This window comes from Coenobita brevimanus, chromosome 55 (assembly GCF_032717465.1).
Source record: "Coenobita brevimanus isolate Jiangsu-jjx chromosome 55, ASM3271746v2, whole genome shotgun sequence".
In the NCBI taxonomy this organism is placed as follows: domain Eukaryota; kingdom Metazoa; phylum Arthropoda; class Malacostraca; order Decapoda; family Coenobitidae; genus Coenobita; species Coenobita brevimanus.
The window spans coordinates 63693517-63720146 of NC_137008.1; the positions used below are offsets into that span (position 1 = coordinate 63693517).

At 42.9% G+C, this 26630-nt stretch overlaps 2 protein-coding genes across 2 annotated transcripts in view; both read right to left on the minus strand.

The window, feature by feature from the left end:
- LOC145401354 (uncharacterized) overlaps positions 1-26630 on the minus strand; it is a 162134-nt gene that overhangs the window by 1806 nt on the left and 133698 nt on the right. The gene's annotated exons all lie outside the window — the stretch shown is intronic.
- LOC145401352 (angiotensin-converting enzyme-like) overlaps positions 7652-26630 on the minus strand; it is a 41766-nt gene continuing 22787 nt past the window's right edge. Inside the window, exons 15-28 of the mRNA XM_080273676.1 lie at positions 25654-25880; positions 24750-24914; positions 23772-23877; positions 23061-23201; positions 22326-22529; positions 21208-21305; positions 19584-19771; positions 18692-18828; positions 17321-17529; positions 13104-13201; positions 12230-12331; positions 11191-11322; positions 9563-9716; positions 7652-7981 (exon numbers count right to left, since the gene is read on the minus strand). Of these exons, the coding sequence (XP_080129802.1) occupies positions 7652-7981; positions 9563-9716; positions 11191-11322; positions 12230-12331; positions 13104-13201; positions 17321-17529; positions 18692-18828; positions 19584-19771; positions 21208-21305; positions 22326-22529; positions 23061-23201; positions 23772-23877; positions 24750-24914; positions 25654-25880 (2291 nt within the window). The remainder of the gene's footprint in view (positions 7982-9562; positions 9717-11190; positions 11323-12229; positions 12332-13103; positions 13202-17320; positions 17530-18691; positions 18829-19583; positions 19772-21207; positions 21306-22325; positions 22530-23060; positions 23202-23771; positions 23878-24749; positions 24915-25653; positions 25881-26630) is intronic.

Consider the following 26630-nt stretch of genomic DNA (forward strand, 5'->3'; position numbering starts at 1 on the left):
GAATGTAAATGTACTGAATATAATTACTTTAAGACGTAACCCAAGAAATGAACTGCAAGATAACACTAATCTTAGTAAAGAAAGGGACAAACTAAAGCGAAGGATATAATCAAACCATTTAGCTCTGAGAGAGAACACAGCGAAATTTAGTCTTATTAGTTCACAGAGAGAGAGAGAGAGAGAGAGAGAGACTGGCTGATTGATAGATATGCATTAAATAGCTCAAGTTCCTCAGCGATTTTTACAAAGTAGTACCGCTGCCGCTGTCATGATTGTGTTGCAGCCCCGACGTCTCTTATCTCTCAGTGCTGAGGAGGATCCAAGGAGGCCGAGCGCTCGAGGAATGATACTGAACTTGACTGATAAGGATAACGTACACGTAACGCAGGAGGGAGGAGTGGGGCTGAGTGGGTTAGGGAGCCCTGTAAGAGAGGTTATCGACGAAGGCACGCTGGCATCGACAGCGGGTTGCAGTCTCTTTAGTAGGCTGCGTTTTTACTTTGCCTTGGCCCATATTTTCGTCCTTTAGCAGCTTGTTTCACGTAGCTCAGTGGCAAAAGAAGACAATACTAAGGCTCTACATCTTTTCAATAGCCCATCTTCGAGACTAGGACCATAAGCTAGTGTTAATCTATTGTTACAGCTCAACATTTAGGATGGTGAGATGATAATTTTAGGCCAAGTTAAAGTAAAAAGAGTATAGTTTGGTGTTGGTTTACTGGACTTGTGTTGCTATGGACAATGACTTATGACTAGGGCCCGTATTCACGTCAGGTAAGGATGCTCCATAGCACCATTTCCTAAGCAACTTATTTTGCTTATTACACCATACTATCTCCGTGTAAGATAAGTCATTCTAGTATCGTCATACTCTGCACAGATAACGTGCAAAAGCATATTAACCAGCCATATACAAAAATCAACAACTAAGGAAAAGATGCTAGGGAACATCCTGAACCTTGGACACGATCAGTACTTTCGCGTTATAATGAAGGCTTCGTGTAGGGCACTTAGTAAATCTGCCTACCAACGAACAGACTCTTAAATTATACATGTTCACATACATATTCTAATTATGTACCATGAGAGGAATTTTCATTATTATTATTATTATTATTATTACTATTATTATTACTACTACTACTACTATTACTACTACTACTACTACTAGTAGTAGTAGTAGTAGTAGTAATAATAGTGTGGCACGACACCCTCTCCCCTAACCATCATCGCAAAAATGCATCGGTCGGCTAAAGGAGGAACATAATGAATATTTTCTGATGCAATTTTTATACTGAGAAAATAAGTCTGAGTAACGAGCAAAATCTCAATAAGTCGCACGAAATTACTGGTGAGCTTGATTTCACCCTGTCTACATGTAAAACGCAAGACTGCACCTCATTACAATATTTTTTCTTCTGTTTTATCCTTGTTGTTGCCAGACGATTTCATTTGCATTAAGAAAGAGTCTTTTAGATAAATCGGATTAGTATATAATAATAATAATAATAATAATCGTCATTAAGACTACTGAAAACTGATCTACGTCGAAAGAACCCTAAATACCTGGCACCAACTGCGTGAATGAGAAACGAAGAATGGGAATGGATGATGATAAATATGTGTTGATCTTAAGGACGTTCTTCCTGCATTAAAGATACCTATGACATTTTTTTTTAAGGAGGAACTGGAGACATGGGAGGGCACAATGCTCTACTTGTCCTTCCAGCAAAATACAAATAGTTACGACTGAGAATCGATCGTAAATTTGTTCGTGAATCTGGTGCCAAAGACGACGACTCCATTCTGATGTATTTCCCACAGCTATCCTGCACCCCACTAACATACTGCATCAAGGTTAAAGTCAATGTGTCTATGTGGAAATTAAAGTGAGCTAAGATATGTCAAGTGGGACGAGAACTAGTATGTTACACAAGCGTGATAAACACTTCCATTCAAGCGTGCACCTACTGACCCCTTACCACACTAATAAGCATGCGTGTTGCTATGGTCTCTAGGTTGGTTAGAAGTTAGTAAGTGTAGGAATTTGAGTACGCAGATTCTGGTCGCAAAGAAGTCAGTAGTGATTCTGAACAAACCGGGCCTTAACTTAACCTTCCCTGCCCCACAACCAGCTACCCTCCTCCTCACACGAAAGCTTCAAGGTTATGTGTGATTGTGTTTCTATGGTCTCGAGTGATTAGATAATAGAGTAAGCTAGGTTTTGGTGGCTGGGAAGTAAGAAATGCTTTTAAACAAACAATACACTCACTTAAACCCCACTGCGGCACACAGGGACACCTTCCACCACAACAACACTCTTCAAGGTCGTACCCCCACTGACTCTCGGATGACGGACGATAACATTGAGTGCACTGAGAGTCGCCTGTTACTTATTTTCCAGCTCCTCTATTTTTCTTTGAACGATTTTACAACACAAAATTTTCATGCTGTAAATACATGTCTTTAGTAATGGATGCAGCATGTGTTAATTGCCTTGCCAATTTTTCTCAAACGAATAAGAATATAAAACTTACATCAGGTATTGCCAGATTTGCTAGAAAGGTCGTATTCATTATATTTTCTGGTGTAGGTGTAAGATGCTGGTGTTACTAGGGAATAAATTATCCCCCACCTCTCCTCGGACATTATCCTCTTCCCCCACAATTCTAGAAACCAAATAAATAAATAAAGCATACTTAAATGTTCAACTCCTGCGTGAACTATAGTGAACAGCGCTGAGAACTGCGTCTGAGTAGCCTGTTAGTTTATCCAAGAGAGAAAGCCGTACAGCAGATGTAAATTTCTTGACTGTCCTCGATGGTAGACCCATAGGCTTCATGACTGCAGGAGGAGGGTGTATCATTGAATATCGAGGATGCTCGATATTATTCTGTCACTTTGCGGTGTTATCGCTATTACCACCCTGTACGCCTGTTTGTCATTTTAAACTTACTGCACCTGCCGTAGATAGACAGACAAACAGACATACAGATAAAAAGGAATTGATTGACTGATTATAGACTGGTAGATACACAAAATACGAATATTAATTAACTTGAATCAGTTATATTCCCTCTCCCCTCACACCACCTCTATCATTGTCATTGTTTTTCCCATTTAAGAGAGACCCGGTGATATAATGGTTAGTACACACACCTGGCAACCAGAATAACCCGAGTTCTATTCGCTGGCCGATCAGATACTTGGGCAAAGATTGTTTTCCCATATGTTCCTATTCACCCAGCAGTAAAGTTTGAAGACAGTGCCCGTATTAATAAAAACTCCTAGGAGTAAAAAGTTCCTCTCAAAGTGAAACTTGGCTCCTAACTTCTAGAAGTACTCCTAAAAGTTACTTTCAACTCCTAAGTTTACTCGTAAAATCGCTATAAAATAAAAGTCCTCCACAAGGACTTTTAAGGAGATAGTAGAGCTTTTATTAACAGTAAACAGTAGCTGCGTCCCTCAAACACCAAGAGGCAAGACAACATAGACCATGGCTGACCGACACCACCCACCACGCAGAAATTTTCGAGCTCGGAAGGATGCATTCATGAAATATGATGATCAAGAACTTGTAAGAAGGTACCGTTTCGATAGTGAGGGCATTCTGCTTATTACTGATTTAGTAAGAGATGTACTGGAAAGACCCACACATTGAAACCATCCTCTCACACCCGAGATGAAAGTGTTAATACTATATATGTACCTTGCAACTGGAAAAATGCAGCAGTGTACTTGTGATGACTTTGGACCATAGCAGCCATCAGTGAGCAATGTGATAACGGAAACACCCTATGCTCTAACTGCTCCACACATTGTTAAGAGGTTTGTGCAGGTCCCTCGTACACTCCCTCCATCCAGTTTCTTTCTCCTGAACTTATCTGCAGCCGTGGAATCTTGAAATTGTGCCATTGTTGACGGTCACTGTACAATGTACACACGATGCCCCGATGGTAGCAGGCACGATCAGCTGACCACACGATGTGTTTACATTTTATCCATTTCATCGACATTCGTAAAGAATCATAATATAAGGTCAAATAGATGTTGTTTCTGTATATAAAAACTAGTTTTTCATTTTTGAACTACATACTGATACTCTAAGGCTTTGTAATGGTAATTTTTTAAATATATTAAGCAGAGATTCTTTGTGCTGGTAACACTTCATGGTAGGAGCGAAATTACTACGGTACTACAAGTCCTCCTAGGAGGAACTTTTAGAAGCAACTCTCAGTTACAACCACTTTTAGTAGTAATTGTAGGAGTACTTCTAGAAGTTTTTATTAATACAGGCACTGGCTGTTAAATTCGATATCTGAGTGTCGTACTTTAGGGAGAGATTGTGGCGTGGTAACACTAAATTGTTGGCCTTAATGAACCCCGTGCAGTTGATACGCATTCATCCCATACCTTGTTCTTCGCCATCAATACTTTCTCCAAGACAACAGTATCTGCCAGTGCAGGATTTTTCAAAATTTCGTAACGCTTCTTTTAAACTGTAAATATATGAGCAGAGAATTTGTCTTCAGTTAAAATCACTTTTGTCTAAGAATCTGATGGTTATGATCAAACAGCACATATCTGGACCACCTACAGGTAAAATTATTTAGTGATATTTTTGACCTAACCTAACTTACCCAGACCACCAAACCTAATCACGTCAAATCTTACCAGATATGTCAGAATAGATTCCAGTTAGTTTTGGTTAGGTAAGGTTATATCATATTAAGTTAGGTAAAGTTAAGTAAGGTTAGACTGGTTTAGATTAAGTTGGTTAGGATGGATTAGCTTAGGTTCAATGAGGAGTTTTGGCACACTGGTCTTTTATCCTAACTCACAAATATGCGTGTAAAAAAAAAAAAATGGATAGCTTATTAAACACAAACCAAGGGACTGTTTTTGTTTATTCAAAAAAAAAAAATCATTATGTAATATATTCATCATAGTACATAAACAGCTGACAGGGAGTACTGAAGTAATGCCTCCCTGGGTGATGCGTACAGAATAAATACCAAAACGTGTACTATTTGTGCTACTCGGTCATGTACAACTGGAGACAAAGGTTCGTCAAACTCTTCACTCCAATGAGCTTCTTCAACTTCTTAATCTTCTTTTTCTTCCTCTTCTTCTTCGTGACTCCTCCTCATCCTCCTCCTCCTTTCCTTCTCCTTTTCCCTTCTCCTCCTCCTCCTCTACTAGGCGATTTTACTAGGACTGTGACAGCTCGTAGTAGTGAAGGCTGGCTTAAGAAAAAAATCTCAACACTTCACTTTGAAAATCAATACCAAAGCTCAACAAAATCATCTGTCGGTAGCAAAGACGGATATAAAAGGGAAGGCACACCGAAACAGTAAATATACATATACTCTTTCCTTTCACCAGTTCTCATCTGTCTTTCTCATACATTTTTGCTAACTGTATGGTGAGCGAAATTACGTCTCCCCCAAAATCTGCTCGAGTGAAAAAGTACGAAAAAACAAAGGGGTTTCTGACAATAGTTAACCGCAATCGATTTTTTTTTAAATCCTAGAAATTGCTTTAAGATCTTTAATAACTACGAACCCATTGTGTACACGCTTTATTGAATTAACCCTTTCAGGACGGAGACATTTTTTTCACTCCTGCTACCGTCAGGCGATATTATTGGGCTTAGGAGAGACATCTAAAATTTAAAAAAATAAATAAAAGTCCATGTTTCACTACGCGAAGGTTCATATGAGGTAAACGAAATCTTCAGGAAAGCTCAGAATGAAACAGAGACGTCATCGTAGGGAAGGGTCAACTCTCATTACTCCTCGCCATTTGTCAATAATCCTGAGACAAAAAAATAAAGGTGGCCAGATGGTTTTGTCAGAAACTACACTATAACACACATACACATATATACACACACACACCCTCACCCTTATAAAATTCCAATGCTGTGTACTGCATCAAAATGAGAGAGAGAGAGAGAGAGAGAGAGAGAGAGAGAGAGAGAGAGAGAGAGAGAACTGACTTATTGCCCTTTAAGACCAGAGGGGTCATATTCTACTCTGGAGATTTCGTAACACCTCTTCCTAAGCGATTTATTCTCCAGTTTACATCACAGTATCCTCCAGAAAAAAAAAAATACAAAACTGAAAAAATAATTCGCTAAGGAAGAGGTACTACGATGCCTCCTGTGTGTGTGTGTGTGTGTGTGTGTGTGTGTGTGTGTGTGTGTGTGTGTGTGTGTGTGTGTGTGTATGTATGTGTGTGTGTGTTTATCAATAACTTACATGAGGATACTGAGATGTAATGTGCAAAATAAATCGCCAAGGAAAATGTTACTGGATATCCAAAGCCACTTATGGAAGGATCCTCAAAAAAAAACTTAGGTCCTCGTACTGAAGGGGCGAATATCTTAAAACTACCCCACTCCCCCCAACTAAACTTATCTATAAACACAAGACACAAACTGTCATTATTTCATTTTGATTTTTTTTACCTTCGCTTTTTAAAAATTTCTTCATCTTTAACATTATGGTAAATTTTAATACTATGGGAAACTCTTAAAGCATCTAACCTTTCCTCCTCCCCTCGTGCATAACTGATTTATTATCTTCAGCAAAGTTTGAAATCTTATCCACTTCGCTTCAGTTTCATTTATCTTTTTAAAGGTCTCCACTTAATTATTCATTTAATTATCCGTTTCCCCTTACATTATAATTATTATGCATTATCCGACTCCCTTATTTATTTTCATTCTGTTTTTGCTTACCTGTGTTCAGTAAATATCCCTGTTTATCACTGTAATGACTTTCTCCTTCCCCGTACGAGTAGTCTTAGGGCGGTATTCTAGTACGGTTAGAATGCTTACCAACACCTCTTCCTTACCGATTATTTCTGATTTTATATTTTTGTGTGCTTTCCATGTATTCAATGTTGATACTAAAAAGACATAAGAAGCAAACCTGAGGATACTACTGAGTGGTTTGAAAAATAAATCGTTATGGAAGAGGTGTTAGGGAGCCTCCTTACCTGACGTGAATGTGTCTTAATCTTGTGGGCATAGGAAACTCCCCAGCTTTCATTATTAACAAAACATTTCCACATACGGCAAGCTGATATGTTTTTTGCATTACACATGCGTTAGTATATCGGTAATGAATACAGAAAAAAATTGCTACGAAAGGAAAATGACACATCTCTGAGGATAAAGTGCCATGAAGCATATGGAAAAAAAAAAAACTAGATGAACTAGATGAAGAACATAAACCAAATCACTGAGGTAAAAGTGTTAAAAATTGCTTGACGTGTCCCTAGCCAACAAGAAAAGTCCTCCCCCTCTCCTTCTAATCTCTAGACTTCTCCCCGCCAGGACCCCAACCAAGATTTCCTGGCTACAGTAATACAAAGATGGACACTCTTCATTCATCCCCACCACCCTAAAATTTTCTGGCACCATCTTCTCACCCCACCATCCCCACATTTACTTTAAGGATCCTCTTCCATCATCCTTATTACCAACACTGCTGTCACTCTCGTCCCTTCCCAGTCTTCCCCACCACCGTTGAAACTGTTGTCATTCTCGTCCTTCCCCACGCATCCCCACCACCTCAGAATCTCTTGTCATTACTGCCTCACTCCCCCACCATCACCCCCACGTTTACTCCAAGGACCCTTCTCAGTCACCACCACCAGAACCTCCGTCACCACCACCACTACCAGAATCACCAGCACCGCCTCCCTTCTCGGCATCAGCATCGACGAATCCTGTATTCAGCTGCCCCTGCCCTTTCTGCATCTCCATTTGGTCATCCCCGCTGGTCGATTTAGCTCCTGAGACCAACTTCTTCGCCTTCTTCTTCTGTTTGTTGCGCCCAATGAAGTAAGCGACCAGGACGACGAGAACCATAACGCCCAGGATGCAGCCAACCACGATTGGTACCGTGGCCGGGATCTCCGCTGGTTCTGTATCCATGAAATCGTCCACGTCGTATTCTCCCCACCCGGGCTGTCAGACGGGGAGGAGAGGAAAGTAGTAATAGCAGCAGCAGCAGCAGCAGCAACAGCAGCAGTAGTAGTAGTAGTAGTAGGAGGAGGAGGAGGAGGAGGAGGAGTAACTGTAGTAGGAGAGGAGTAGAAGTAGTAATATTAACAGTAGTAGATGTTGTTCTTGTCCCAAGTTCATCTGAAACGTGAACCCCGTGGACTGTAGGCTGAAGTTGCCCTCCTCCAGCATTCCACCATCCTCCTTTCGGGGGATAGGGAGGAGGTTGAAGGCTTTTTGCATAACTGGGCAACGTAGCCGCCCATCCATATCGGTGCCACCACATGAAGGCGTCCCTCTTCAGAACCGAGAGAAGAGTAAGAACATGTAGGTATGTTTGTACGGTGTATGTATATATTGTGGTACAGTATATGCATGTATGTATATATGTATGTATGTATGTGCGTGCGTACGTATATATGTATGTATGTATGTATGTATGTATGTGCGTACGTATATATGCATGTATGTATGTATGTACCACCTCCTCTCGTGGTCCATATATAAATCATCTCAGTTCCCACCCAGTCAGCCTTACCAGTGTCTACCTTGCATCATTTTCAACTTCCCATAACCTTTTCCATGCTTTACAGTGCTCTCTCTCTCTACCTCTCTCTCTCTGGGGTGTGAAGGTGAGTGATGGTGGAACGTGGACGATGGAAAAAGGTGAAAAGTGTATGAAAGAGAAAGTGAGAGAAGAAGAGTACGGGAAAGTGAGAGTGAGGTGGATGGATAAAAAGAGATAGGAAGTATTACAGTGACAGCAGAACGAGATGGAAGTGAAGAAGACTGTAAAAAATGTGAGAATGAAAGTGACGTGTGTTTTGGATGGGAAAGAGGAGACGAGGCGAGGAGTGAGGACGGTTGATGATGATAGTGTTCAGAGAGTGTATTTTTCATTCACTTTAACACGACAGAGATATTCGTCCTTTTTCAGTCCATTTCCCGTAACTCAATGGCGAAATAGGACAATGCTACGGCTCTGCGTCCTTTCCCTAGCAATTATTCATGATTAGCACGTCTGTATATTCCAGTGTTTATCTATTGTTATACCTCAGCATTCAAGATGGAGTGACAGCAATTTTTACGCCTAGTTAAAGTGAACAGGGTATAGTAAAGTGTGGTTCACTAGTGTCCTTAAAATATTAAAACTATAGATGAATGAATTACAGCTAATATGTTTTCATCTGAGGAAACTAGAGCACCCCCACTGCTTGATTATTACGTCGTGGTTGCATAAATTTCGGTGAGACTTCGTTATGAGTCTCCTTGGTTACTAGTCAAATTTATCTTCCTGTCTGACTACGCTTGTCTATCAACTAAGATGAAAAGTGTTGCGAACATTTGTCAGGTGAACATAAACCAGCTATAGTCATAAATTATTCATCTTTGCGCTGTTGCTGTTGGTATGGCCCCCAGGCTCATCTGAACGTGAACCCAGTGGACTGCAGGCCAAAGTACTCACCTCTATGTCATTACCGAATACGAACGCATCTAAATATTCCTAAACAGGCGATAATACAAGGAACTATTGACATTACTCACTTCTATGGTATTATTTTTTAAGAATTCGGTTAGGTATTCGTCGAGGGGCTCGAAGTAGCTGAGGAGGGCGGAGGCGCTCATGTTGCCGTCAGATTTCAAGAAGTCCCCCAGCTGCTTATGCCATGGTTCAGAGGCGCCCAAACGCAGCATGTCTCTGTGAAGTGAAGACAGACTCAAACACTAACTCTAAATCTAACTTTAACTCTACCGTCCCCCTTGCCCACAGAACCCCCAAACTCCTCCAGCCGCATCCGTCATTGTTTGGAGGCGCCCTTGTTCAGCATAGCCCTGTAAAATGAAGACAGACTCAGACACTAACTAAATCTAACCCTATTGTCCCCCTTGCCCTCCGAACCTCAAAACGCCTCCAGCTGCTTCTGCCACTGTTTAGAGGCGCCCTTGTTCAACACGTTCCTGTGAGGTGAAGACAGAGACAGTTACTAGCTCTGACTCTATAGCTAACTCTACTCACGCCAGTCCCCCCATGCTCCAGTTCACTCTCGGTCCCGCCGGTTTCCAGTGCGGCCGCAACTTAGTTCCAGCTCGGACTAAGTTTGGTTCGGGCGTGGCGATGTTTTATTTCAAGACTTTCTCCAAAAACAACAATAAGAAGAGAGTAAGTATGCGAAGCTCTCATATACCCAGCGACACGGGACTCTGGTTAAAAATAGTTATCAGACTGAAGAGGTTAATATTCCCTTGTGTGGTGCCTGACTAACTGTAACTATGTGAATAAACAATTCTGCTAAGCAACCCACCAAACTCGAAGGACGCCAAAATTCAACTGATGAGGCAGTCCCGGATTTGGCACTAAACAAAATCGCCTGGAAAGAGTAAAAATGTAATAGTAATTGCAGTCCCCAGGCCCATGAGAAACGTGAACCCAGTGAACTGCAGGTTGAAGTTGTCCTCCTCCTGCAGCTCACCAACCTCTTTTCAAGGGACAGGGGAGTAACCGAGGGAAGTCTTTATAACTAGACAGTTCCATCACCCTGTTATATCAGTGCCATCACGTGAATGGGCCCCTATCCAGTGCCAGAGTAATGGGTAGAATAATAACATACGTCCTCTGTTATGTATGCTTCCTATATCCTATAAACCAATGGCCTTCACGTGGTGGCACTGATATAACCGGCCATCCCCTGCCTGGTTAAACAAACTCCCCCCGATTACCTCCCGTCTCCCCAGGAGGAGGAGGATGGACTTCAGGATGAGGGCAACTTCAGCCAGCAGTCCACAGGGTTAACGTTTCAGGTAAGCCTGGGGTTACAACAAATGTGGCTCTGAAGATTTCGAAACATCTCTTCCTTAGCGATTTATTCCACACATTACACCTCCTTATCCTCTTGTAATGACAACATACAAATGAATGCTAAGGTATGGTATACACAATAAATTGTTAATGAAGGGATGTAACGAGGCCTCCTTAGCCACCTGCAATACACTCCATGGTGCGCTTGAGGTAAAGACGGTGTAGTTGGCAAAGAAATCACCAATGAGAGGGTGTTACGAGGCCTCCTTCGCCACTTGCAGAACTCTCCATGATGCGCTGGGAGTAAAGATGGCGTAGTAGGCAAAATAAATCGCTAATGAAGGCGTGTTACGGACCCAGACAGAACAAGACTCACTTCAGGGCAGCTCCGGCCGTGGTGCTGTTGTAGATGTCACAGTCCACCACGTCGGTGGGGTCCTCCACACCGTCACGGAGGGAACACAGGCGTTCGTGGAACTGGAACTGCAGGATATGGGCCACGAAATACCTGTGGGGGGAAAAGAAGGGTTGTTAGAAGTGGTAACTGTGGGAAAAGTAGCTAAGAGGTGACTGAGCGAATATTAAGTGTGGGAATACTGACTGTGAGAAGAAGTAACTGTGGGAATATAAACGGTGTGAAGTAACTGGGGGAATGTCAACTGTAGAAATTGACTGGGAATATTAATTACGGGAAAAATTAACTGTAAATCAAGAGAACACAGGTGCTCGTGGAACTGGAACCGGAGGTGGGGGGGAAGGAGAGGCTGTCAGAAGAGTCGACTGTCAATATTAAATGTGGGAAGTCAACCCACTGTCACCCATTATCACTCACTGTCACGTACTGTCACTCCAATCAACTAACCCCATCCCACTCTGTCCCACACATCCACAATCGCTCCTCTTCCTCTCCTTCCTCCCACTTTCTTTCCAGCTTCTCTTCTTCCTCCTACTTTATCTTCTTACTCCATCTCTCCCTCCCCCTTGACCCCCCAGTCTCTCTGGAACAAACAGTCCGGAAAGGACAATCAGATCTATTGCTGTTTCCTTTCCTTCGCACTCCCTTGTACAAATTTGCCCAGCATTGCCCCACCAAACTCTGCCCTGACCTGCCCTGTCCGCTTCTTCCTCTTCCCTTCCCTGCAACGTATGCCCCGCGCCGCTATGTCCCACCCTTCCCCTCCGTTTTGCCCTCTCCTGCTGTGCCTTATCCTGCCTTGCCTTTCCTTGCCCTGCCCTGCCTCATTTATACCACTGTCGCCACCAACAACTCTTTCGCTTCTTCTTCCTCCTCCCTGCCCTGCCTTTCCCTTGTCCACCCTCCTCTCGTTTGTCCTGCCCTGCCCTGTCCCTCTCCTACTCCCTTCTGTCCTGCCCTGCTGCGCTGCTCTCCCCTGCCCTGCCTTGCCCTGCCGCACCTGACGTAGGGCACGCCTGCAGGAACGTGGTACTTGCTGCCCGGGTCGAAGTCCTGAGTGGGGTATCGGTTGACGGGGGGGTAGATGCCCTGCACACTGATCCTGCAGAGGAATGCACGTCATTTGTTAGCTCACCCTCCACACGAGATAACAGTAAAGGTCAAGAAATTGTCAGTATCTTCACTACAGCATGAGATGTGAGCAGAGTGAAAGATGTTACCAGAGTCTTCACGATGGCACGAGATGACAGCAGGGGTACAGAAGTTATCAACAAATCATTACTAAGACACGAGATGAGAGTACAGGTAAAGAAGTTATAAAGACAGTCACTACGATACAAGAGTTAGAGGAGTTATTTGAAGAGTTATCAGTATATTCAGTATAAAACAAGATGAAAGTAGTGCTATAATAACTATCACAAGACATCAATGCAAAATTTTAGAGAAGTTATCAATATGTTCACTAAGGGGGAAGATGTGAGAGAGTGGGAAAATATAACACTGTATTAATTACGATACGAACTGAGAATAGAATCTAGCAGTAGCAAGGATGATGTAAATAAAGACATCATCAGATTTTGAATTAATGGAGTAGTGTGTATGGCGGCACATAACACAGCATAACATAACATGACACAGCAGAGTATAACATAACATAGCATATGACAACATAGCAAGACAAAACACAGCATAACATAACGTAGCATAACATAACACAAGACAAAACACAGCATAACAGAACATTACAAAACCTAACCTAACATAGCACAGCTTAACAAAACAGGATAACTAAATAACATAGCATAACACATCACAGTAGAACATAACATACATGCCTAGCCATAACACATAAATCACAACATAGCATAACATACCTCTTCTCCCACCACTGCCTGTTGTAGTCATCGTCGCCGTTATGGAAGAGATCCCATCGCCACTCGTCTAACAGGTAGGCAAATGGGAGGAAAGCCACCTGGGTAGAGACGTGTTCGGATTTAGATTAGATTGGCTTTGTTGGGATCTGGATTAGACTGGCTTGGCTAAGATTAGGATTAGATTGGCTTCGCTAGAATTAGGAGGCTTGCATACGTACATAAACATATATACATTCATATCTACATACACTGTACAGTACATACATGCATATATACCTACACGGGAATATCGTCGTCGTCATCATCATCATCATCATCATCAGATTTGGAGACTGATACATACATCTATCTATCTATCTATTGCCAGACGCCTCAATCCCGTTTGGGGTGGCCACAAACAAATCGCCTCCAAGTCGCCCTGTCCCCCGCCATTTCACTACCCTGCTCCCAACTCACACCCCCCTCTCTCATATACCTCTCCACCCCATCCCTCCATCTCATCCTCGGTCTCCCCCTCCCTCTTCCACCCTCCACCTCACTCACATACACTCTCTTCGTCAGTCTTTCACCCTCCATCCTCTCCACATGGCCAAACCACCTCAGTGTGTTCCTCACAACGCTTCCTATCACATCCACATCAACACCACAACGCTCCTTTATATCCTCATTCGTCAGCCTGTCTCTCCACGTGACTCCACAAGCTCCTCTTAAATAACTCATTTCCACTGCTCTCACTCTTGACTTGTGTCCTTCCAACAACGTCCAAGCTTCACTTCCGTACGTTAGAGTTGGTATCACAATACTGTCATGTAGTAACTTTTTTACTTCCATGCTCACTTCCCTGTTTTCTTATCACTGCTTTCAAGGAACCAGCAACCTTTCTTCCTTGCTGTACCCTTTCAAGCACTTCACCCTCCAAACCTCCATCCTTACTCATCACACTACCCAAATACTTAAACGTACTCACATTTTCCAATTCCTCACCATCCAACCTCGCTATACATTCACTGACTTCACCTCTCTCAAAGACCATCACTTTACTCTTCCCTACATTCACCTTTAGGTTCCGTTTCTTACACACTCTCTCAAACTCATCCACCAAGCCTTGCAGCTCCCCTTCATCTTCACTCAACAACACAGTATCATCTGCAAACAACAGTACAGGAGTTTCCAAACACTATCCTCTCTCACCAGGGCCACTCCAACATCCACTACCCTACCTTGTACCTCTTTTATTACCCCATCCATGTACAGATTGAACAACCATGGAGACATGACACATCCCTGTTTCAAACCAACTTTCAAAGAGAAAAATTCACTTAGTTCACCATCCACACGCACTGCAGCCTTAGCACCATCATACATACTCTTCACAGCATTCAACAACTTCCCATCTACTCCATATATTCTTAACACTTTCCACAATCCTTGTCTATCCACCCTGTCATATGCTTTCTCCAAATCCATGAAAGCCGCATACAACTTCTTTCCCTTCTCTAGAAACTTTTCCACTAAAGATCTAAGAATGAATATCTGATCTACACAACCTCTTCCCTTCCTAAAGCCTCCCTGTTCTTCTCCAACTAATTTCTCTGTTCTTTCTCTAACTCTGTCTATAAGTATCCTACCATACACTTTTCCTATTATACTAAGAAGACAAATGCCCCTATGATTACCACACACTTCTTTTCCCCTTTTCCTTTGTACAAGGGAATAATTATACCTGACTTCCAATCCTCCGGGACTCTACCTTCCTCCCAGGCCAATCTGCACATCTTCCACATCCATTCTACTACTATCTCTCCCCCATGCTTCAGCATCTCACCACACACTCCATCAATTCCTGGGGCTTTCCCCGATTTAACTTTCTTCATTGCTTCCACAACCTCTATCCTACTGATTTCTACCTGTCTTCTCACCTCCCTCCTTCTCCCAGCCATTCCCCAGCCACTTATACTCGCATTACTTCCATCCTCTACGTTCAACAATTCCTTAAAGTGTTCTCTCCATCTGCTCACTTTTTCTCCCTTCTCCACTAGTAATCTACCATGTTTATCTTTCACTCCCCTGCTAACTTCACTTCCACCCTGTCTTACTCTTTTCACTTCTCTCCAGAACATTTTCTTACAGTCCCTCCACTTTACACTCAAATTCCTTCCAAATTCCTCATCCACTCTCTTCTTACTCTCTCTTACTAATCTTTTCACCTCTCTCTTCCTTTCCACATATAACTCTCTCTTCTGCCTCTCAACTTCTTCCACGCCCCTATTTCTCATCCATTCATTGTATGCTTTCTTCTTTTGTGCCACAGCCTGTTTCACCTCTTCAGTCCACCACGCTGTTCCTTGCACCCCCTCCGTCTTCTCTTCCTTCCACACACCACATCACATGCTGCACATATTTCTTCTGTAAATATCTTACACACACCTTCCACGTCTCCCATCTGCTCCAATTCATATTTGCCCAATCGTTCCTCCACTTCTCTCTCTTATACTCTGCCTTTTTCTCATCCTCTTGTAACCTTTCCACTCTCCTTGCAACTATTCCTTCCTCTCGTCTTTCCCTTCTTCTATTCCTCCATCTTACTTGCATCCTAATTCTGGCCACCACCAAGTAGTGGTCAGAAAAGGCCACTCCCCCAACCTCTATAAACTCTTGCATCCAATATACATCTTCGCATCCTTTCATCCACACACACATAATCAATCATTGCCTTCCTTTCATTCAGTTCACCACCCACCCTTCTCATCACTCGCCATGTATACCTGTGGATCATTTTATGCCTGAAGAGGGTATTGGCTATTACCAACCCCTCCCAGCACAGATGTCCACTAACGCACTCCCATTCTCATCTATCTCAGCAGGCACACCCCACTCACCAACTATTCCATCCACCTTCACATTACCAACTTTACCATTCATATCACCGATCAAAAACACTCTCTCATTCCTTCCAAACTTTTCCATGCACACTTCCACATTTGTCCAGAACTCTTCTCTCACTCTTCTAGCACGATCTTGCGTTGGCGCATACACACACACAATCGCCCACATTTGTATTCCAACTTTCAACTTTACCCACACAATCCTTGACCCAACTGATCCATACTGTCTTATGCTCTTCTTCCATCTTTTACTCACAACTATACACACTCCTTCCTTTGCCCTCTCATTCTCATCTACTCCTGCACATATACCCCATCCATACTCCCATTCTCTCACACTTTCTCCTCTCCATTTTGTTTCAGTTATTCCACATACATCCACTTTCGCATCCTCAAGCACCTGGACAATCTCTCTCTCTTTCACCTCATCATTCGCTCCTCTTACATTCCATGTACACATTACCAAGTCCTTTGTCCGGTCCTGGGTCGTCAACGTTTGGTCAGTCCTTGTCCGAGGCTTCTTGTTTGTTTTTTTAGTTAGTTGTTTTCCGGGGAGGGGCACTAACCCTCCGCCAACCCTTTTAGTCGCCTTTTACGACAAGCAGGGATACTGGGGGAGTATTCTTGAAAACCCCCCTACATACATACATACATACATGCATGTATACATACACGGAAATATCATCATCATCATTATCATCATCGTCATCATCATCAGAGTGAGAGGCTCTGATATGCCTGCCTACCTACTTACCTATCTACCTACCTACCTGCATACATACATACATACACACGAGCACATCATCATCATCATCATTATCCTTTTTCCCACCTAAGGACGGGGTGAAGTACAGCGAGACAGAACAACAGGAAAGGAGATAACGTGAAAGAGTGGAATATAGCAGCAAATGCGGTCTTTATGAGGAAAATTATCTTCTAGTAAGACGGTGGCATCTAAGGTTGTGTGTGTGTGTGTGTGTGTGTGTGTGTGTGTGTGTGTGTGTGTGTGTGTGTGTGTGTGTGTGTGTGTGTGTGTGTGTGTGTGTGTGTGTGTGTGTGTGTGTGTGTGTGTGTGTGTGTGTGTGTGTGTGTGTGTGTTCTCCTGCTATTTATTCTGCATATTACACTTTGGTATTGTCTTCCGCGTTGTTAATATCGCTTTAAAATTGACATACAAGAAAATACTGAGGAGAGACGTTCTGAATAAATCGCTAAGGATGAAGTGTTAAGAAATCGCCAACGTCCAAAATAAATCGCTAAGGAAGAGGCGTTAAGAAATCCCCAACGTCCAAAATAAATCGCTAAGGAAGAGGTGTTACGTAATCTCCAAACCTTAGCAAGCGCAATCTTCATGAGGAAATTAATCCTCTCCTTGTACTCGAAGTCGTCATTCTCGGGCACCTCCTGCATCCACTCGTCCTCCACCTGCCCCTCGATAGTGTCGTTGAAGATGCCACTGCGCAGGAGCTCGGAGATCTTCTTGAGATGGGCCGGGTTGCTGACGGAGAGGGCAATGGTGTCCCCTATGGCCTCGTGGAAGCCTGTGGAGGACCAGGGTTGACGTGAGAAAGAACAAAAACTAGGAGGAGGAGGAGGAGGAGGAGAAAAAGAAGAAAATGAAGAAGAACTCATAATTAAAACATACTGACTAAACGAGATTCATTAAGACAGAAACTCAGTGTTCTCCTAGACACGGAAGACAGGCACGCAGCAGTCGGTGTTCAATCCAGATCCTCCACTGAACTGATGGGTGAACAGGAACACGGAGGAGGGAGGGAGAACGAATTTTGTCCAACAGTCCGGCTTGGGAATCGAACTCGAGGTCTTCCGTTTGCAAACTGGATATCCTGATCTAAGGTTAATGCATCAAGTAGAATGTATTTTCTGGACCCTCTATAAGCCACGAGTATACAATAATGACGGATTAGGGTAAGAATAGAGGGGGGGGGGGAGGCGAGGAGCCACATAAATCCCTCCCCCAGTCCATAAAGACAGAGGGTTTAGGCAGGGGCCGGGCTGGGGGTAGTGTGTTATGAATACTAAGTCTCCAAGCTGAAAAATTATTCACATTTGTTTTTCGCCAGTTAGTCTCTTTTATTTGTATCCTTTAGTGACATCTATACAACACTTTATATATATATATATATATATATATATATATATATATATATATATATATATATATATATATATATATATACATATATATAAAACTTCTGGAAACTCTGAACACGATTCGCATAATACATCTAAGTCATACAATACGACAATAAAGATGGGATCTGGCTAATGGCTATCGGCCTGGTTGGAGCATTATACAAAAACAGAGCCTAAAATGGCTTAAAAAGCTTCCTCAAAAGGACACTAAACAGATGTATGATCAGTTAATCTCATCTAGATTCCTGTTAGACACAAAGAATACTGTTGGAGCCACCCTGGGTGTTCTAGTTTCGACTAGTTCTCTGTTGGATACAGTAACTGAGGCGACTAAAAGACAAAGGTGATAGCAGGCTGGCCCCTGTGGCTATCAGTGACAAAGTATGTCATTAAACCTTGGAGGGGACCATCAATGACACGAGGATCATTTAGACGAGCAATTTGGCCAACACTCAAGTCTTCCCCAAGAGTATGCCATGTCAGAGTTACATTCAGGTCCCAAAAGGTACTCCTGGACTGAACTATTATATATTTAGGCAATGGTACCTGGGTTGGCCCCGTTCCTGAAAATGATAGGGCGCTCCTCCGTAGGGATGCTGTACGCCATCTGGTACTCCGTGTGCCCCATCTCGTGATGAATCACGATGAAGTCCTCTTGGGTCTTGTTCGTGCACATCTTGATCCTAGAGAGAGTAACGATAACTAGAATTGTGTCCTATATCTGCCAGACCCTCCAATATGCATGACAAAACTAAACAGAAAAAGTTGTTTCCTATATATTTATGTCACTCATTAGGAGGGATCAGGGAAGAATAGGGAGGGTGAGAAGCAGCTAATGTCCTTCCACCCAGTTCAAGACACACACACACACAGTGTGTGTGTGTGTGTGTGTGTGTGTGTGTGTGTGTGTGTGTGTGTGTGTGTGTGTGTGTGTGTGTGTGTGTGTGTGTGTGTGTGTGTGTGTGTGTGTGTGTGTGTGTGTGCTGTTAAGCCGAAGGGCATCGCGCTGGTTGGCATACGATACCCAAAAAAAAAAAAAAAAAAAAAAAAAAAAAAAAGGTACCACAAAAGAACCCTTGTCAGTTTTCAAGAAGCATGATCAGGTACCACTGCCTGGCACCCAGTTAGACAGGGAAGATTGCTGGAGCCACCGTCTAGGCTCTTGTCTTGTCTAGCCTCTCCTGAGTAAGTGGAGTATCGAAGAGACTAATGCTTTCCTAGGCCAGCCCCTGTTGATACCAGGATTCGCATAATATTAATAATAATAATAATAATAATAATAATAATAATGATAATAATAATAATAATAATAATAATAATAAGAAGAAGAAGAAGAAGAAGAAGAAGACGAAGAAGATGATAATGAAAAATAAGAAAAAAATAAGAATAACAATAGCAATAACAATAATAATAATAATAATAATAATAAAGTACTCACCTAAAATGTCCGTCCAAAGGGTCGTTCTCCACAGTGAAGAAGTCCCAGGCTGAGGCGTGGCAGATGACATCCCTATCGTCAGGTGCCTCGTACAGAGTGTTATTGCGGAAGTCGTCGCCCATTTTGTAAAGATCAAGCGAGGTGAAGAAGTCCTCAGCGATAAGGAACATTTGTCTCACGTCGGTTACCTGGACGAAGTTAATAAAATTTAAATCAATAAATAAAGATAAATAAACAAGTAAATAAATCTACAAATAACTAACTGATGAACGATTATACAAGTAAATAAATACGGAAATAGATAAATAAATAACTAAATAAATAATGTAGTTGCTACACACTTGGAAATCAGCCTTCAACTATTTTTTTTTTTATATTCCCGCCACTGCCAAACTATTCTGTCCAATTTACGACAAGGCTCTGATATTGAACGAGGGTTAGTCTGGTTCTCTCAGCTTGGGAGACACTTTTTCAGACTGGAAGGGTTAGAAACAGCCTTCATTAACCCTTTCCCCATTATACTTGTTTTTAAAATCTAGTATGGGTGCTAGAGAGGGGCGCCTTCCTGTGGTGGCACCGATATGACCTGGCGGTGGAGCTGCTCGATCATACAGACGTACCTCACTCCCCCTCTTATCGTCAATGAAGATGTTAGACTGTGGAATAAGGGCGACTTCAGCCTGCAGTCTACAGGGTTAATGTAAAAAAAAAAAAATGGGATTGCAACAACTAGAACAACAACAACAACTACTACTACTACTGCTATTATTACTATTCTAACTTGGCCAAAAACTGCAATCTCTCTTAACCCCTTCCCTAATATTCTCCTTTTCTCTCTTACCCCTTCTTTACTCTGCATGCTCCATTTACCCTAATTTGGCCTAAAATTGCCAACTCTCCATCTTGACTACTGACCAGTAACAAGAGATCAGCAATACAATAAGATGCTAGTCACGAGGAGGTGCTATGGGAAGGCACTGTCTTTCTACCACTGAGCTACGTGAGATAAGCCAAGGCCGTCTAGAGAGGAATAATTCTGGGCCAAGTTAACGTGAAAGACCTGTATGGGGGGTTCTACTAGGCTGAATATTGTCGTCTGGTATTTTCTTCTTTTTTTTTTTTTTTTAGAAGATGAACAGAAGAAGGACAACAAATTAAATATATCCCAAAAAATCCAGACATACCAAGAATAAAATATAAATAAAATGTTGTGAGCAGTGCGGCGAAAAAGGAAGGGAAAAAAATCAGGTTTGTTTAGATGCTTTTATTTACCTAACTCCGGAGGTGAATAAAGGGAGGGAGGGAGGGAAAGGAAGAGAGGGAGACAGTGAAAGGGTGAGAGAGGGAGACAGTGAGGGAATGAGGGAAGGGGAAGAGAGAATGATACAGGTTAGGTCAGATAATGCCAGATGTATTCATGAGAGAGGGAGAGATAGATTGTGTAGTGAAGAAGGAGGGGTTGTGAGAGAGGAAGCAGAAGGAGGGGAAGGGAAGATGAAAGGGAAGAGGGAATCATCTTTGGTTTACGTGATGTCAGTACCAACACTTTATTCTCCAGATTCATAATAATAGCAGAGAGAGAGAGAGAGAGAGAGAGTTTAGGTCAGGTGATGTCAATACTCACATAATTCTCGAGGTCTTCCGTGATGTCAGTGATGTTGACCTCAGGGAAGGGCTTCACTAGGTCATACAGGTTCTCCCAACTCTGTGCCCACATGTTGCCTAGCAGGGGTCAGGTCAGGTTAGGTCAGGTCAGGTTAGATTAGATTTGGCTTGGTTAAGCAAGATTAGGATAGGTTAAGCAACGTTAGGTCAGGCTAGGTTAGGTTAGATCAGGCGTGGCTAGGTTAGACTAAGCTTGGTAAGACTTGATTATATTAGCTTAACTGAGAAGGAGAAGTTAGTTAAGATTATTTAACAGTATGTTTGGTTCGGTTGTGTTAGACTGATTTTGGGTATTTTGGTAAAGTCTAGTTAAGTTAAGCCAAAATAAGAAAGACTGATGCACAGCAATTTAAATTAAGTTAGATTAAGTCAGGACCAGGTCTGATTATGTCAGACTAATTTAGGAGGATTTAGATAAGGTTAACACCCACCCTCACCCACCCCGCCCCAACACCGACCCCACACTTTCCCCATTCCCACCCTCACCCACCCCACACCATCATCCACTCCACACCCTCACCCACCCCACACCCTAACTTACCTACTCTCTCACTGGCACCACACCTTCACCCACCAACACCCTTACCCACTCAGTACTCTCACCTACCCCACAACCTCATCCAACCCACACACTCACCCACCCCACACCCTAACCCGCCTAATACTCTAACCCACCCCATACCATCACCCGCACCACCCCTTCACCCACCAACACCCTTACCCACATCATCACCCACTCTACATTCTCAACTACTCCACACCCTCACCTACCCCACATCCTAACCTACTCACACCCTCACCCAACTCACACCCTCACCTACCCTACACCCTAACCTACCCACAGTCTCAACCACACCACATTCTTACTCACCCCAAACCCTCACCCACCCACACCCTAACCTACCCACCCCACATCCTGACCTACCTCACACCACAACTCACCCCACACCCTCACCACCCCACACCCTAAGCTAGCTACACTCTAACCCACACGCACACCCTCACCCACCCCACACCCTGACTACTCATATTCTCACCCACACCCACACCCTTATTCACCCCACACCCCTAACCCACCAAGAAGATGCGCCGGAATGATGTCTTTCTTCTTAATGTCGTCCCCATACTTCTCCTTCAGGAAATGGAGGACATAGGCGTGGAGTTTCTCGTACAGGGGCTTCACCTGTTCCCAAAGACTAGCAATCTCATCCTTGAAGTCCGCCCCAGTATAGTTACCCTCTGCGTAGGGCTCCACCCACATCATGCCTGCATCTTCGAAGCCTGGGAGTGAGGTTCGAGAGGAGAGGTAGTAAATGAAACTGAGCATGAAATGTGTGTGTGTGTGTGTGTGTGTGTGTGTGTGTGTGTGTGTGTGGACAGTGCGTGAGTGCTGACAACACCGACCATTTGTGTGTGAACTGAATAACGAACGGTTTGTAAGGACTGATAAAATGTGCGTGTGTTAGAGTGAAATGGAAAATGAATGCACTTTATCTTATACCATCTCATGTACCCATATTTCCACTGTTCTTATCTATTTCATCGTTTGTCTCTTCCTTATTCATCGTTCATTTCAACGACCTTTTATTATTTTATTGATGCATATACTAATTTTCCCTTCATATCAATGGACTTTAACCACTGTTTCTATGAGCATTTTCCAACTTACTAATCTCTCTCTCTCTCTCTCTCTCTCTCTCTCTAACAGTCTACGTATTTTTCAATCAACCTGTATCTATCTACCATTCTATCTTTCAATCTACCTACCTATGTATCTCCAACTATCTATCTCACCCCTCATCCCCCACCCACCATTCAAATCAGCAGCTTTGTTCTCCATCTGGACATATTTCTTGAAGTCGCCGATCATCTTCTTGCCAGACACTTCCCGCCACCTCTTCCAGTAGTAGAGAAGTTCGTCGTAGTCCTCAAGAGTGCCCATTAACTGCTCAACTGCAAGAAAGAATGAAACAGGTGTGAGAGAAAGAGAGAGAGAAAGAGACAGACAGATTAGTTTCCCATTGCAGAGTTCTTGTGTAAGGGGGTGGAGTATCTTTGTGTGTGTGTGTGTGTGTGTGTGTGTGTGTGTGTGTGTGTGTGTGTGTGTGTGTGTGTGTGTGTGTGTGTGTGTGTGTGTGTGTGTGTGTGTGTGTGTGTGTGTGTGTGTGTGGTTTTTGCTTAATTTCGTATGTTTCGTGTCTTTATGCATTTAGCTATGATTTTTCTTGAGGGGTGTCTTTCGTCAAGCCATATTAACCCTCCCATGATCGGCAAAACTTTAAATATTCTGTTCCAGCTAAAGCCAGGCGATTTAACTCAGCTGAATGTGAGTTATAGGAGTTCGAGAGTGTTAACCCCTTCAGTCCGATAGGCGTTATTTTATGTAGCTGCCTCCAGACGATTTCATTCAATTTACGAGGAAAGTGAAGGCTTTACCTAACCCCTCCAGTCCTAAAGTAAATAAATGGAATAAGAAATACATAAATAATCAAAGCAAGGCCAAAAACATGACCCTCCACTCACGGTCGTCAATGGGTATGCCATCCTCTTCTTCGTTGCAGTCTTTGTTGTCGTACGGACACAACTTGTTCGTGTAGATGGTGGTCATGCTCACTACTGCCTCGTTGTGCTGCGGATTAAAGTGGGAATGAGACTGGGAATGGGAGTGGGATTTAGTGCTGGAATCAGTAGACGTAAGTGGGAATGAGCGTGGGAATCAGTGAAAATCAGTGGGAATGGGGTAGGAATTGAGTGGAAATTAGTGGAATTAGGAAATGAGAATTAGCGTGGGAATCAGAGAGTAAGAATCAGTAATAAAAAGTATGAAAGGATGAGTAAGGTGAGAATTAGTGTGGGTCTAAGAATGGTAATCAGAGAGTAAGAATCAGTGACAGAGAGAAGGAGGAATCATAGGGTGAGAATCAGAGAGTAAGAATAAGAGAGGAAGTATGAATGAGTGACAGACAAAAAGTATCAGAGGCAGAGCTAGGGATATAAGAGGGTGAGAATCAGGGTATAAGAATCAGTGTAGGAATCAGATAGTGAGAATGCAGCTCTAGCCTCAATTTTTTTTTACCTAAATCAAGCTCTAATCTTAATCTAAGTCAGTGATAAGAACAATCTAACCTCAACCAAATTCAGTCAAACCTCAACCATATTCAGTCAAACATCAACCAAATTCAGTTAAACCTCAATCAAACACACCAGGCTCAACTAAACACTAACATCAACTAAACACTAACCTGTCATACTCAGTCTAACCTCACACTCAGTCAAGCCTCAACCAAATTCAAATGGATCACTACCAAACACTATACATCTAAAAGAACACGCTAACCTCACCCACACTCAGTTAAACCTCAGTCACACTCAGTTAAGCCTCATCCAAATTCAATCAAACTTTAACCATCTTCAAACCTCAACCAAAGCTTCCTAACCTCCCCCAGTCAAATAAAAATCACTCAACCCACAGCCAGACTCAACCAGAACCCTCCCACCAACCTCAGTTAAGTCGTCAGGTTCAAGTGCCGACGTGCCAAGGTTCTGCTGTAGCCTGAACTGCCGCTTGAGTGCCTCGTCCTCGAAGGTCTCGTATTCAGGGTATGCCTTGATCACCTCGTCGTACCAGCTCTTGTACACCTCGCCCACCCTCGTCCAAGCTGCACTCTATCGAAGAAGCGAGAGAAGGATTAATGACTGTATATCGAGTACACGTGGGCCATTAAGGTAGATAATCAACTTTTTTCTCGTCATGATCTAGAAAAAAGAGACAACCGTGAGTGATGACATTGAGAGACAAGGCAGTAACAGACATGACAGTAACAGATTTGAGCGCAACTGACATGACAGGTGGCAGTAACAGACCTAGAAGGGAGACAAAGCAGTTAACGGTATAAGAATAACGGGACTGACGGCTGACGGTAACAGAACAACGAGAATGACAAGTAACAATACAAGGAGACATGACCACTAACAATAGCAAAAAAACGTGACATGACAACACACAGAAACTGAACAATGAAATGACGGCTAACAATTGTGGAACGGCGACAGATAACAGCTTAAAGTAATACAACAATGGGAACCCATTTGTCAACTTACAGCGGGTTCGCATTCTATTACTTAAGTCGATCAATGTAGCAGATGACACTAACAGACACGAAGGCCAGTAGACACAACAGCTAGACTAACAGAGGGAATAGCTAATAACAACAGGAACAAATACAATTCATTCTCCATCTCACAACGATCTAAGCATTCTCATCAGTAACATCAGCGTAGCACGTCAAGTCGATCAACGTTGCACAGAGAAACACTATAGTGCATGACGGTGACAGCAACAGACACGACAACAGACGTAACAGCTAACAGTAGCGGAACAACGACAACCCAACCATCAACTCACAGCAGCATCGGCATTCTCGTCGGTGACATTGGTGTAATATTTCCAGTCGATTTCCGTGGCCTCCTGCACCATCAGCGTCATGTTAACATCCATCCTCTCCATGTCTTCCTTCGCCCGATCTTCCGGGGCCAGGGTCGTTCCCGCCTCCGTGGTTGTCTCTCCGATGCTTGTGGTCTCCTCTGGTGTGCTCTCCGTGTTCTCTGGGTTCTCCGTATTTTCTGTGTTTCCTGTGGTATCTTTTTTATCTGTGTTCTCCGTGGTACTCGTTGCCTCTGCCGAACCTTGGACAGCGTTTCCTCCATCATCATTCTTCCTAACACAGTCACCTGAGAGTGAGAGAGGTGGCTAAGTCTGGAGCTGTGTATGCTTGATTTTTGGCTATTTTTTTCTCGGGGTTAGGTTAGTATACTCTGTTAGATTTGGTTACAGGTAGGCTTAGTTAGAGTTAGTTAGGTTAGATCTGGTTGGATTTAGTTAGCTTGCTGTGAAATATTTAGGACAGGTTAGGCTAGGTCTGGGTAAGTTAGGTTAAAATAAATCAGTCTGTTAGATTTGGGTCACATTAGGTAAGATTGGGTTAGCTTAGGGAAGGCAGAGTCAAACTGGGCCAAAAGTGGCTGACATGCAAGCAGCTTTAGTGAGCCATTAGCCAAAATGACCCACGGTGAGCGAGATTTCGCCTGCGAGGCGAAATAGATAACAATATTTGCTCACAGCTAGTTGGTGAAATTAGAACTCAAATAAGCCTAATATTAATTTTGTTGCCGGTGAGAAAATACTCTGTTATCACAGAAGGAAACTGTAACTAAAATTGTTAAGTAAATACAATTTAATTAGTATGGTTTTTGTTCATTTGTTTTTTTTTTCTCTTGTGCCATGAAATCAGTATTCGGACACTCTGGTGACCAGCCACGAAGGCTGTCTGTTTTGTTTCCAAACAACAATTGGAAAGCAGATTCTGACCAGTATTCGATTTG